Source organism: Mixophyes fleayi, chromosome 6, assembly GCF_038048845.1.
Source record: "Mixophyes fleayi isolate aMixFle1 chromosome 6, aMixFle1.hap1, whole genome shotgun sequence".
Classification (NCBI taxonomy): domain Eukaryota; kingdom Metazoa; phylum Chordata; class Amphibia; order Anura; family Limnodynastidae; genus Mixophyes; species Mixophyes fleayi.
The window spans coordinates 82,092,386-82,107,873 of NC_134407.1; the positions used below are offsets into that span (position 1 = coordinate 82,092,386).

At 38.0% G+C, this 15,488-nt stretch overlaps 1 protein-coding gene across 1 annotated transcript; it reads left to right on the forward strand.

The window, feature by feature from the left end:
* Positions 1-889: 889 nt before the first annotated feature.
* Positions 890-15,194, forward strand: PMP22 (peripheral myelin protein 22). Its single transcript, XM_075216968.1, has 5 exons — positions 890-1,059; positions 2,651-2,750; positions 5,194-5,290; positions 8,934-9,074; positions 12,402-15,194. The coding sequence occupies exons 2-5, from the start codon at positions 2,673-2,675 to the stop codon at positions 12,563-12,565; spliced, it is 480 nt and encodes a 159-aa protein (XP_075073069.1). The 5' UTR covers positions 890-1,059; positions 2,651-2,672; the 3' UTR covers positions 12,566-15,194.
* Positions 15,195-15,488: the final 294 nt, after the last annotated feature.

Consider the following 15,488-nt stretch of genomic DNA (forward strand, 5'->3'; position numbering starts at 1 on the left):
TTTATGGCCAATAAAGTATCACTCATGCCTAATCTTGGACACACTGCAGTCCTTCTTCCAGCCTGATTGCAGAATGACCAGGTATGCCAGCAGCTTAACCCCACACACACTTTTGTGTTTCAGGCACAATGGGATAACAATGTGGGCTGTCTGCTCACAAGCCCCTTCCATTTCTAAACTGACCAATGTCCTCACATACAAATCATTAAAGGGGTCATCAGCTGACCAGAATTTCCACCCTTCTGTATCACATCCATTGTGTAGGGCAATGGATCATCTGGTTCTCCAGCAGCAGTAGAATTACAAGTTGTAGCATGTCCTGGTAACCAAAGGTAAGCACCCTGGGGACATTACGGGCAGCGCGGTGGCTCAGTGATTAGTATTTGTGCCCCACAGCGCTGGGGTCATGAGATATTCTTCATATAGTGCTGCAGAATTGGTGGAGCTATATAAATAAATGATGATGATCCCCAACATGCTCTGACAGTCAAAGATAGGCACTCTGTTACTGCAGGGCTAATATGGAACTACAAGATCCAGCATGTGCTGCTAGCCAAAGTCACACTTTGATTTATGTTTGGCCCAGCGCTGTACAGAGAATTCACTCACATCAGTCCAGGAAATCCACTCATTGCGGCGACTAGTTCTACAACAGCTAGGGAGTCACAGGGTGCCGATGTGTACTGTAAGTTTACCACGCAAATCAAGGACACTTGTGACAAATGTCACATTCCTTGGTGACATCACACAGCCCAGAATGAGTAAACCCACTTCTGATTTCGTCTCCACTCCCTGCATCCTCCAGTCTTATTTATAGAAAGCGATCTCTGCTGTGAGAGTGATGTCTGTGACACACCCAGGCAGGCCGCGTCATGGGGCGTCTATTCTGTTAAAGGGAAACTTATATCCTCACACTTCTAGCATCTAACCTCAAATAACTCAGTCTGACCACCGAGGGGGACAAACACACATCTCTTGGATCTGCTTGCATCTGGCTGCTCTCCCTTCACTCACACAGGGGTGGAACTGGAAACCACTTACATTCAATTCTAACACTCGGTAAGTTTTGATATATATCATCTATGAACTCCCCAATGTGCATATTTGCATTGTAATTGATTATAAAAACGCATGATGGGTTTCTAGATTCACTTTGCATTAGAATACAGTTTACATACAGTGTTTTTGTTATTTATAAATAGGTGTTTGCAAGTTGTAAATATTATTTGCATTATTTGGTAATTATTTAAACAGTATATTTTAGTTTCATGCGGACCTATTATTTGAGCAGTTTATTATGAGTTCATGCATTTATTAGTTTTGGTTAATGGTCTTATTGCTGAGAATCCTGCTGCCGTTTTAAAATGACACTGGGTGTGCCTTTGATTCATCCTTCTGTATATTGCAGATAACGGGACGCACACCCATTTCATACTGCTGGACACTTGTCCTCATCTATGTAACAGGTTAAAACATGGGAAATGTAGGATTTATACTTTTACAGAACTGCTCAGTAGTTTCACGTGCTTCATTAAATTATTTATTGTCATGTGCATGAGTTTTCTTAACAATTTTTACATAGTATATAAAAATAACTATCATTAAACAATAAATTCTGACATACAGGATTGGGTCTATACTTAACCTTCATTAGTATATTAAGCTTAAAATATAATGTATTCAGTTTTTTCAAATCAAATTTTAATATAAATGAATGCATTGCTGTACTTGAGTAAATACGAGCCCTTATAGTATTGTTTATTTAAAATATTTTTATACTACACAGTGGCAAACTGAGTTGTATTTATTGTTTTTAATTATGAATGGGAATCTACTAAACCATTAAATATGATTCCATTCTCTGGCAGGCACTCCCTGGAACTATACAAATTGGATATTTTATTCTAGATATTGAGGGCTATGTAAAAATATAACTTTATATAGTTGCAGCAAGTCCTTGAGATTGTTGAATTGCGCTAAAAACGCTCAAGTATTTACCAAAATGCTATGTAGGATATCTGCAGTGGATTTCTGTATCTTTTCAGGAACCCAGACTCTGCTCAGTTTGAAATGGAAAAACCTAATTCCATACTCACATTAAATTTATATGTCAGTCATGAAAAAAATTCCTGGATACTAACTCATAATCCATGAAAGATCTTGGAAACAGATGTGGAGAATTTGGAATTCTGGGTGTGTTGCTTACAGAATGAAAAAAAAAATGGGGTTAACCCTTTGCTGCCTAATCTGGACAAAATAGGACCTTTTTTTAGGGCGATGTTAACAATAAAGATGGTTAAAATATAATGGCAGTGCACAGAAATAAATTATTAAAAATCCACATCACTAATTGTTGCTGACAAAGCAAACACAACAAGTTCAACTAATGCTACTTTCAACTTGCTTCAATGGGGGGAAAAATCCTTACTAACAAATCTCCCCATACAAAAAAATGATTAAGTTGTGATGCCCAGACTCCCCCTGGTGGCCAGGGGATGGCTAGGTACAGATTGACACACCCATAGACTGGATTATCCTGCAGTATTCCCTCTCAGCCTGTGACTTCAGAAAGCTGTTGCTGGTGGGAGAAGACTAACGGGAAAAGAGAGAGGGACTGCGGATTTACAGCAAACTTTTTCTCTTTCTGTAGGAATCCGAATACTTGACTGAAAATGCTTCTACTGTTGCTTGGCATCATTCTTCTGCATATTGCCGTCCTGGTATTGTTATTTGTGTCTACAATTGTCAGCGTAAGTACTCCAAACTTATTATGTCTGCAGATAGAGTGATAGCTTTAAACATATGTAGCCATATACTCGTGACTGGGGAAGTTAAGCGTTTATTAGAGTCTCACTTATATCCATATGTTTACTCTAAATCATTTTAAGTGCTGGCTTGTTTTATTACAGTATGGCACATATATATTGGGCACAAAGGTTGGACTGTGTATTTTTCTCACTGCTGTCATAGCAACTGGTATTAATTTGGCTTTAAAGAAAAAAAGTGAAAAAGGTTTAGCTATTCATTAAATAATAAGATACAGTGGTATGTTTGCATGTGCTTGTGTATCTTTGCAGCAACTGAAAAGGAACAATACAGAAAATATATTATTTATAAGTATGGAAAGAAAAATATGCACTTTGTGTATACTCTGTATAAGCGTAGTCAGGTGATTAGATGTAAATAATATATAGGACGTCTCTGTTGGGCTGGACAGAATCTGTTTTCCAGATGTGCAGTTAAAGGGAGTTCTATATAGATAATATGCTGTTTGTAGGTCTAGGAGGGAAAGGGCTATGAATTTTGCACTAGGATTCAAAATGTGAAATTTGATGCGTGAAATGTGGAGAGGCTCAACTGGAGGCCGCCCACTCCTGTATAAATACAATATCATGTTTGTGAATGAGGTGGCGGGTTACTGGGTCTGTTATTTGTAATAGTCAAAATAATACACTGCTCAATGCATACAATATTTCAAGCTAAAGCCAGTTGGGAGGGAAATAAAGAAACCTAGATTTATTTCTAAACTTCAGAATTATTTCCATTTCGTATGACAAGCATTAAAAACCTTGTAATAAAATCGGGTGGTCCATTTAACATAAAATGAGCAGATTGTGAAATATATGTGTCACAAAAGTGCCTTTAATCAGATTAATCCGATATAGAGTCCACTTTTGAAGTGACAACATGTTTTAACAGAAGCCATTATTGCATATAGCACTAGCTCGCTTCTGTGTTCTGCACTGTCTTCTATGAGACGCCCTTCTCCCATCCGATTGTTTGAAAACATGGAGCTTCAGGGTTAATAGCCATTCAGACAGTGTTGACAGAGTGTTTCCTTGATGGAGTCTTTGGTATTTAAGGGATTACCTACTCCTGAAACATACACATCAAAGGTACTATGGTTGGTAGGGATTGTGTGTTTAGTTTATAAACAGCCCCAACCCCCTACCTGCATGTTACCTCCTGCCCAATGCAGACTGTTTACTGATGGCAATGCTGGATTCAGAAACTCTGCAGGAAAAACATTGTCTTTATGATCAGATTATTACTTGTTTTAGGCAGTGGTGGTGTATACTGTGGTATGTCATACTGTCACTTCTAATTCCTTCATTGTAAGACTATCAAATTCCATTCACTTATATTCCCATTACATTTTTTATACCATCGCTTCTAAATTTCCATACCACACTGTGACCACCGTTTGTAGGTTATTTTCTGGAGTTTTTCGTTTTTATTACTTCGTAAACTTCTACAAATGTATTTTCATTAGATGTTTCATAAGATCTATTTGCAGGAAATTTAGTCTAGTTTTGGATCAAATGCAAAATGTTGTTTGTTTTTGTTTTACCTTAATTCTAAATGATGAGTTTTCTGTAATATGTAATCCTAGCATCTATAATTAAACAGTGTATAGTTAATACATTATGAGGTATATTTACTAAACTGCGGGTTTGGATAAGTGGAGATGTTGCCTACAGCAACCAATCAGATTCTAGCTGTCATTTTGTAGAATGCACTAAATAAATGATAACTAGAATCTGATTGGTTGCTATAGGCAACATCTCCACTTATCCAAACCCGCAGTTTAGTAAATCTAGCCTTATGTCCTGTTATTTAAAATGCTTTTTATGTCATTTATTGTTTTTTTTTTAGCTTAAACATGTAGCACTAGTCAGAGGTGCTACCACAATTAAAGCTCTTATTTTAGACTAATGGCCAGCGACCAACACTTTGTAGATAATAATGAATGAACTTACTGTCAAATAGGCAGACCTTGATACCATAATAATGTATAAGAGAACACTTTCCCCTTATAATCAATTTTGATTACTGCCATTTGACTCAATAGAAAGCAAAGTGTTCTGTTTTCCCATAAGGAACATAGGTGTTGGCAACAGAATCGGTACAATCTGCTGTAGGCCACTTTAAATTGCATAGGCACCTGGCAAGATGCACAGCGCCTCCTCCTAGCCTTTACAGGCATTACCCCACGTTCCAATGACACACTTTGTTTTGTTGGTACTATGCAAAAAAAACGGCTAACAAAGATTTTATCAGCCCACAAATTCCTATATTTTGCTGGAACACTGTAAGAATGGCAGAATCAGTATGGCAGTGTACAGCAAAGTTAAAGGGCCTCATATTTGTTTTGTCATCATAACACTTTGGACTTTTTTCTTTCTTCACCAGAGCTGGTTGGTGAGTAACACCTATTCGGCAGATCTGTGGCAGAATTGCAGTGAGGGTGCCAGCAGCACATGGAACTGCCTCACCGCCTCAAACAATGGTGAGTAGATCTGTGGTGAACAACAGTTAGAGGGCAGGATAACCATTCTGAGAGACCGTCGTGTTCAGCACTAAGGCATCAAGGGAAAGAAGTTCATGTCACACCTGTCTCATGATAAACTAGGCGCCAGACCACACTATAAGGAAACAAACCATAAATCACTTTGGAGGTTATTTATGAGCGTTGCCCTTTCAGATTCTCAAATAGGTTGGCTACAACTTGGATAAAAATAGAGTTATAGTCCAGTGCCTCAGCTTAAATCTCTTGTTTCAAACTGGCTGGAGAACTCTCCAAACTCTCAGCTGGAACTAGTATTGTGGAAAAGAATTTGCTTGTAGTGCCCTCTTGTGGTGGATTGGTGAGATTCACATAACTGACTGTTTCTGAAAGTCTTGGATCATCCCACAGCAGTTAACATGGTGGAAAATGACTCATGAGTCATTTGGCTACTGATCAGACATTTTTTTATGATTCCCAGCTGTGATGTCACTGTGATAGAAAGTAACATTACTTTTGGGCATAACAATATTTAGGGGCATATTCAATTAGCTGCGGAGTGCCTCCAGAAAAGTTGTGAAGATTGTGGCGAAGTAACATTGCAGATTTCCCTTCCCCCCCTCCCCCCCCATAGCTTTGCATGGAGAAATCTGTGATGTTGAAGTACTGGAAAACGTGCCAAGCTGAGATGTCCAGGAACATCGCGGATAATTGAATATGCCCCTTATATTGAAAAGTCCATAGATGTATTTTTTGTAGGGTGATTGTATCATTCAGTTTGTCTCCACAGATGCGCTAAGAATATTCCATCATGTATATGGCTTTTGCGGCAAACCATTTTTTAGGGGGGGAGGGGGTGGTGATTTGGAAACCTTACAGTCTCCTGGAACACTATTTGTGGGGAATCTTTTTTTTATTGTAGTGAGAGTTGGGTTTTTTCTAAACATTCATATAATAGCCTTCACAAAGTTTGGCATGTCATCAGAAATACTATACGAAGGGGTGTGCCAACCATTGTAAAGTTTAATGATGTTAGATTTAATGACTAGGAGGCATAGGCAAGTTCAATATTTCAGTCCTTCTTGAAGTTGTGCTTGTATATGAATTTGGGCATTGTGTAAGCTCTCCATCCATGAAGTATTTAATTGCTCGTGGAATTTTTTTTGAGCCCAGTGATGTCATTTGTTCCTATTGAAATGGTAGACTAGATTCTAAAAATGTCTCTACTGAGTATAGACATTAGTTGCAGTTTAAAACCATACCTCCCAATTGTTCAGATTAGCAGACCCAAAATGCACAGGTCCTGCTTATGACGATTGGGAGCATTGGGGTGTGGATTGTGCTTATGTCATCCCCATTTTGCCCACATAAAGTATACTAAATTATCAGCACTAGATCTGTTGTGCGGTTTTGGGGCATTAGCAAATGAGTATTCAGAAATTGACGAGCCAGCACGGCTATGATCACTCCTTTCTTTATCAGATGTGCTCAGTGGTCTTCCCTTTCAGTGATTAGGGAAGGCTCCTGACTGTGAGGAAATCACGACTCTCCCGTCTCACTTTATAGAAAGATCGGACATTTCACAGTTAGCTGGGGACAGGTGCACCACAAGGGATAGCATGGAAATAACCTTATGTCAGTGCAAAAATTGCCCTTTGGATCAGGAAGAAGCCAAAACCTCTTAACGTGATAGGCAACATTTACATAGAAATTGCCTTTTGGTGTTGATAGGACCATTTTAAACTGGTCACTACTTTGTAGAGTATTCCAACATTGTTTTAATAATGTAAAAAAAAGAAAATAAAAACACTTGACATGGGTGTCTGCCAAGGTCTTTTGCATTGGATATTATAGGGAGAATGGACAACCAGACAACCATTTTATCAAACTCACTTCATACAGATAGGTTGAAATCTTCACCTCACAAGTAGATAGATTGTTTATCTTTGACATATGCCTGTTTCTTTCAACCACAAGCAGCAGATTCAACAAATTGCAATTCCTCTTATTATTAACTGGGAGATATGAATTAAAAGACAGGAAATAGTGTAGACTTTTTTTTATATATTTGTGTTCATTTGCCAAAGCCATCCAAATGTATGACTGTCTTTCTTATGTTAGATTTACATTATCTCTAAATAGTGACTTTTTTCTTCAAAAAACTAAATACTGAACCTGTTTTGGTTTACTTGTCTACTGAGAGCTGTTATGAAAATGTATGTTCTTACTACAGAGTTCTTTAAATAATAGACTAAATAGTGGAAAAGACTGACGTGACTGAGGAGGAAATTGCAATGTCAGTCATTGCAGATTCTGTTAGCACATCTGTAGATCTCTGAAAATAGAAGAGATTCCAGTCATCATCCATCCAAGGAAAACATTTTGCAAAGTTCTCAGCACAGACTGGCTGATGGACAGCACGCTTATTTTTTATTGCTGGTGTAATATAAATGCTCTAGTAATTTGTTGCATATGTACATGCTAAATAATTCAGGATTAGTGTTCCCATTGTCAATCTCCTGCCTGACCATTCACATAAAAGTCTTATGCTTTATTGAATGTATTCTCCCTTTTCAGGCTATAGCAGGCTGGTTTTACTGTGGATGCCCCTCTCAGAGGAATTATGGGGGATAACAATACAATACTCATACTATTTTTCCTCTCTCATTTATTAGTTCATTTTAAAGATCCATATGTTGGGAACATGGGAGTGTGAGAAGAATAGTTCATTGGTGTCTGTGGAAACATTTACAATAGAAATATAAGCCACTCTTTTAGAAATGTGTTTCCCTTACAGTGGATTGATCAGTGTCTTTGGGAAGGTCTATCACAGTATTTCCCATTTAAAACCATACACAGGACAATCTGAACACTTTCATCTTTGTCCGATTTGACCATACACGTACACATGTATAACTGACTCTGAGAGACCTGACTGTTCAGCTGGATCACAGAAGGCAAATTATGGCCAGTCCTACGAGGACTACGTACTTGGTCAGATGTGGTCATCGTCCAACTGAATTTACCAGCCTCTCCAGTTCATATCTGAACATTCAGACTTTGATCGGAGTCAGCAATCTTTTTATGCATACATGGCAATTTGTTTCCAATTAGGCCTAACACTACTTAATGAACCAAGTTGCAACATGTACCTGTTAGCTGTCCAGGACAGTTGGAACTTATAAATAATTCTTGTAAACACCAAGCTTGCTGCAAAGAGTCTTGTTCCTTCAATCTCAATTTAACTTCCCTGTGTTCCAAGAACTTCCAAGTTGTCTATGGAAGTTGACCTACTTGCCCATCATAAACATTTTATGTTCACTGATTACTTCCTGGAGAACTGATGTGGCTGCTCCTACAGAGTGTTGGAGACAGGTGCACCTCAATGTCCTACCGCTCTCGTGGCCTCAGCTGATGTCTGTTTGCATCTCGTGAGCGTCTCAAAGAAAATATATCTGTTTGTTCATTTAGCATCTGCATGGTTTCCAAGTTTAGACAATTGACAGTATAGGTAATGTATACATTCAATGACCTAAGGCTGTTGTGCGCTTCACAATCTATAAAAAGTAAATGTCATCAACCTGTTAAGTGCTTTTCTGTTTGTAGATTATGAATAAGTAATTATTGTGTGTATGTTCATTCACAGAATGGCTCCAGTCTGTCCAAGCAATGATGATTCTGTCTATAATCTTCAGTGTCCTGGCCCTGTTTCTGTTCTTCTGCCAGCTGTTCACTCTTACAAAAGGTGGACGCTTCTACCTAACTGGGATCTTTCAAATCCTTGCAGGTAAGTGACAAGGGGACATTATTATGTTTTATAATACTGTTTTATGCGTTTTAAAGTAGTGTTTTACAGTGGCCAAAAAATAAAATATCAGGTTACCATGTTATCTTGATTTTACTCGGCGTGTTTGACTAGTGTCAGAACACCTGTTGTACTCATTTTTACAAAATGATCATACACAGACATGTAGGAGATTAACTAGGCAGAGCTAAAAGAACAGAACACAGAACACTTAGGGGTATATTTACTAAACTGCGGGATTGAAAAAGTGGAGATGTTGCCTATAGCAACCAATCAGATTCTAGCTGTCATTTTGTAGAATGTGCTAAATAAATGATAACTAGAATCTGATTGGTTGCTATAGACAACATCTCCACTTTTTCAAACCCGCCGTTTAGTAAATCTAGCCCTTAAGCTCAGCTAACACGTGTCCCCATGTGTTTACAGTTGCAGGGTCTAGGCTAGGGAAAGTTGCAACAATACATTTAATCAATATAATGGACACCATACCATATACCCTTAGAAAAGACCCCACACATCACTCAAATCACACACCAATCAAATCCCACCCTCACTCCAAAACATCCCTCACAATGCCTAAGCCCAACACATATGCTCTCAAGAACACAAGTTATTACCAATTACCTCTCAGACCTCCCACTTTTCCCTAATTATTATGTGGGTCAAGCTCTGTGATGCATAAAGTGAATAAAAGCTGGCTCGGGGGCTGTGTGTTGCCCATCATTGGTCTAGGCTAACATAGCCAATTTGAGTACCTAAATAATACCAACAGCACAAAGCAGGAAGAAACAGGAACACAAAATAATCAATATTCAGTAGTATTAGTTAACCTGACATTCATCTTATCATTCAATAGGGAAGGCTATTTGAGGTATGGATTATCAGTTTTGTGGTTGCTGACTCATTGTGGGTTATTAATTGGGCAGCTGTTTATTCTTAATGAGTACACTGGTACCTAAAATGGCAGTAATAGTGTGACAAGTATAACCTTATTATAGCATTGCGTCTCTATCTAGTATATATATCCCCTTAATAATATAAAATTTAAGATTCATTCAATAAAATGGTGCTAAGATTACAAATGTGCTGAAACCCCAAGCAATCAATCCGATGCTTTGTTTTTATTTTCTAGACTTATAACATCTGTCATCTGATTGGCTCCTATGGGCTACATCACATTTGCGCACATTGCACCATTTTTTTAGAGTCTTTCCTTTGTTCACCATTGAGATGGAAAATAATATAGACTTAGATTGTAAGCTCTGGCTATCTGACCATCTGTTTCTTAGTATGCTGTTTCACTGTATTATTCTTATCAGGCTGTGCTCAATTTTTATCCCTGACTATATAGTTCTGGCATCATAACCCATCAATTATACACATATTATTTACAGGAGATTTCACATCTAGTAAAAGATAACTTCATCCAAAAGTAAAAAAAACTAGTTCAAAGTGTTAACATAAAAAGCAAAAGTGTGATTACCTTGTATGTGTCGTTTGTGGATCTTCCCTGATGGCTCCAACAGTCGCACTCTGCTTAGTGCTCGACCCTCCCCAAAATACTTACCATTGGCATGAATTGTAGAGGGGAGTGCGACATGGATCCATCAGGCACCCTGTTGGGTATGATGACATAGGCATACAAGGTAAATATACTTTTGTTTATTTTAACTTTTTATATTCCACCAAAAACTATTATTAACTAATTTACCATTTAGGATGGATTTATTCTTTAACATCCCTTATGTATAATATGTGTAGACGATCCATAATTATACCAGCAGTAACTCTGTTATTGTTCTCAACAATTTAGTCTCCACATCACCACCCTTTTCATGGTATTTGGATGCTTCTGGCATGGAAATTATTCTTGTCTTCCAGGAAATACCACTAACACAATCTCGCTTCTCATTAAATGTCGGTACCACACAAGTGGGAGGTTTGGCTCGCTAGAGTCAGATGACCTGGCCTGCAAAATGCCCACTTTTGCATTTGGTAAACAAAGCGCTCATTGTGTGACTGAGACACCCCAGCCAGGAGATGTAGGTGTCTTGCAGCCAGTTTAGAACACAAGGAATGGCCAGTGCTTCAGAATCTGCTGCACCAGACAATGTAGCTTTCACAAATACATTATAAGTTAGAAAAGAAAGGACCACTGTTCATGAACTTTTCACAACTGCAGGTATTTGTGATCAGGAATAAAGACAAATGTCCTGTCTGTTAGCCTGGCACAGGACAAAATAGCTTGTGATAAGCTATGGAACAAGGTTTTATACGATATCATACACCTGCACGGGGTTACACCCCCATCTGATATAAAGCCAGTCGGTGCATTTTACATTGATCGTCTGCGAGACGCTTGAGAGGAAGAGGGTATTATAATACGGAAGGCGTACAGAGTGGGCAGGCAGTGATAGGCTGAGTTCTGTTTAGCATAGCGATTACCATAGCTACCAGGAAGCCTGTGATTAGCATGCCAGACCCTCTCCCAGTCAAATGTCCGGCTTGGTGAACAGATGAGCAGCTTTATTCTTGCATTGAAATTCTATTAAGCTAAATTATATCCCAATTGTGATGGGAGCTCTTTAGGACATTCATTAAGGAATGCATATGAGCTATTGATAAATAAAAAAATCTTAAAACCGGGCCTATGTATAAATACCATTAATTGGTGTTAAGACAATTGATAGAAAACAAAGGAGGACAAGCCCTGTTGAGAGCCAAATGCTCAGTTAATAGAGAACTAAATATTACCTAATTATTTTGTTTAAATACTTAGACATAACAATAATTCAAGAAGAATAACAAAGTAACATTATTTTTCTGATTTGATTTCTATTTATTAATATGAGTAGGTGCTACCCCTAGTGGCCAATTTGTTTGTAAACATGGTAGAACGCCTGTTTAGCCTTAGAATGCAATATTTTGCACATATAAACACACTCTCTGGCAAGCGTTCAAACACTGATGCAGCCTTTATAATCATCAACATTCTGTAAACCATAATAGAGTTCTATTGGAGCATCGGTCAAAGCAATTAGCAAAGTAAATAGTACACTGTGCTTCAGGACAGATTTGACAGATTACCATGCACCTCTAGGTGACCAATATAGACTTCACCAATAAACTAAAGTTATTTTTCTTGCGTTGATTTGTAGTCATGGTTACTGCAGCAGCCAATTAGAATGTTCCTAAGGCTGAGTGTATCATGTTTGACCTAACAGGGGGTGTGAAAATGTTTATATTTAACTCTAATTAAAATTAAATTTATAACATTTTCCTGTTCACAACTGCTCTTTCTCCCCTTAGGGCTGTGTGTGTTGGCTGGAGCGGCCATCTTTACTGTGCGGCACTCAGAATGGAATAAGGACCCTACGGCCAGCTTTGGATTTGCCTATATCTTGGCGTGGGTGGCATTTCCGTTAGCTGCCATTAGCGGCATAATTTATGTCATCTTGAGGAAACGCGAATAAACACCTGAAGACCAGCAAAAATGGGAGAACAAAAGCTCAATACAAAGTTTAAAGGGGATCCTAAAGAATTGAAACCAAAAATTTCAACCTCCCCTCACCAAAGAGAGAGAGTATGGTGGGGGCAGGTTCCTGTGTTAATTGAAGATGTAAATAGTATCTATGGTTTAAAAACCTATTTATAACACTTTTTACATATATGTACATAGTATTGTTTGCTTATTTTGACCTCTAGCTTCTGTAAGCTTAAAAAAATGTACTTGTGTCTACTACAAAATATCATTTTTTTGTGTGGACAGCATCCCAAAAACAAAAGATTCAATTTGTGTGCCTTACAACAAAATATAAACAGTCTTAACCTGTACCAATTGCTACCCATGCTTGTAAATGTGGAGGGAAATGCAATTACCTGCATTAAAAAGATGGCTTCCTTACCAGGCACAAAATGGCCGACGCTAGAGCAAGAGAGGTGTTTATAGCGCAAAGGCTGTTTTGAAGCTAATACTCCACAGCAGTTAAGTGTCCACCGGGTTCATACAAAGAGAGAGGATAGGGACCCGGCTGGAACTTGTACAGGGGTAGAGGCTGTAGTGTGGCGGTCAGCAAGCCAAAGCGGAATGGGCAATGAGGCTGAGCTAGCGCGAGGGCGATTCTTCAAAATGCCATTTGACTGTTGCACTGAAACCACACCAAAGCATTGTGGAAGATGTTTATCATTTGTGAATATGACAATCAAATGTTGTATTTCACATTTTTGGGCATTTTCATGAAAACAATAACAAAATTATCTCCTTCTCAACCAACATGTGGATGCACCGCTAAACATCACTGTTGGCATCTGAGAATACCAGTTCCATTGTGTTATTGCTTTCTCAAGTAGTATTTTGTTTTGTGGCCTTCTCATAAAGAGACAAAGGCCCCTTGATTTGACCCTACACTGTCAGCGGAGCTTGCGAATTTTTGCAGCGCCAAATAGTGAGAGGGACTTTACCAACTGGATGTGTGCCTGTCTCTATAAAGAGATCTCAAAGAAATTTAGATGTGTTTGAAGAAAAGTACAGTATATGTATATTTTTTATTTTAACCAATGTGCATGTATTATACGTAAATAAATATATATATATATATATATAACACAGTAGCCAAAATTGTTTACCAAATGTTTTGCTTTTGAAAAAAAAATAATTACTTATCATTTCTGAAACCTGACTGAAAGAAATTAGAAGTAGTTTCTCACCATGTAGGTTAAAATGAAAAACAGTGGTGCTATGATATTTTTTTTGGACCATTCCTTATAACATTTGTCTAATTTCTGACCCAGTAACATTTTTGTTTTTAGTTTTCGTTTCTGTTATGTTATTTTGAGAATAAAACCATTGAATTTGTCTAGTTCTCTAAAGTGAGGTCTATGTGAATATTTAATAAAAAAAATGGCTGCTTAGAAGTTGGCTGAAGTGTGTATTGTTTTAACTGGCTGAATCCAAGGTCACCTGATTTATGACAACTTCAGTTGACAGAACTGGACTTTGTATTTGTTTGGGTCATTAGAGGCAGATTTTAGAGGGGGAGTGGGATGACAAACATCTATACATACATCAGATTTAAATGGGATGGGTACATTTTGCCAAAATCCTTAAACATATTGCAGAACTTGTGCCCCTGACGCTCAGAAATATTGGAGACAACCATTTTATGACCTGCACCTATATTCATGATAATGCGGCAACCTACTCAAAGAGTGACACCAGTAAGAGTACAGCTTTCTGTGCCTCAGTGATATCACTGTAGATTCATAGGATGTACAAACATGAGAACTGGGTCAGCTCACAAAATGGCTGCCTGTTCTGTAATGCTACAGTGCATGTAGAAGACAGGTACACTATAGATGCCACAGGACATGCCAGTTAGTTAAATATTGACAATGCTATTTACTTAGTACACCCTAAAATCATTTGTGAGTGTAACAGATGATACTATAAAAAATACAGATACAAGTTTTTATTAATTTTGTGTAGGCGATAGGATAAATCTAGTAGCTTGCTATATGATTTGCATCATACATTTGCCCCAGTACATCAAGGAACAGTAACATAATTTCTGCAAATACAACTCATTTGTGAAATAAAATTCAGTACCTTTCATTGTCAGTGGTCATGTCAATTAACATGTTCCCTCCCAACATTGGAAGGTTTTTCTTTTGTTTGTTTTTTTATTAAAATTGGAATACATTTGGTCAATACCCAGTTACACCTGCAGTTTACCAAGGCCAGACCCCAAACCAGTAAGATCTGCTCCTTTTGGGTGCCATAAACGCCGGAATATCTGAGATAATTGAGAATATTGGGGTAATGATACCATAGTCTATAAAGTTAGTTGGAATTCTAGAATGTGTTAAAGGTAGAAGACTACAATGCCTGGTGGGCCATGCTTGCCTGTAGAGTATATAATTGCCATTTTAATATGTTTGGATCTGGCAATGAAATATATGGACAAGGACATTTCCAATGTGTAAGATGTTACTACCTGGACTCTTTACTTCCTGCTAGTCTCTTTGCTTTGTGTTTTCCATTTTTGTACCAAATGTTTGTGCACTAAGTAGCAAAAAAATGTAATAAAATTCAGAGTAACTCAATTGCTGAATGTCTGAGTGTCTGTCCATATTGGAAAAAAGAAAACAAGTTGATCCTGTGAGGTTTGCTCATATAAAGGCTCCATTCGCCAATAGATTTACGTATTCTTTACTATATTCTACGCACAGCCATCCAAATCTATGAAAGTGGGAGTAACTTGTCTAGGGATTTACCAAATAATCCTGCTGACTGAGGGCCCTATGTAGAGCCGGACGGAAGTCTGACGCGTAAACGCAAAAAGTGCATTTTAAAACTGCTTGCAGTAGCCCAGGCTACACCGAGATATATCCCCCCTT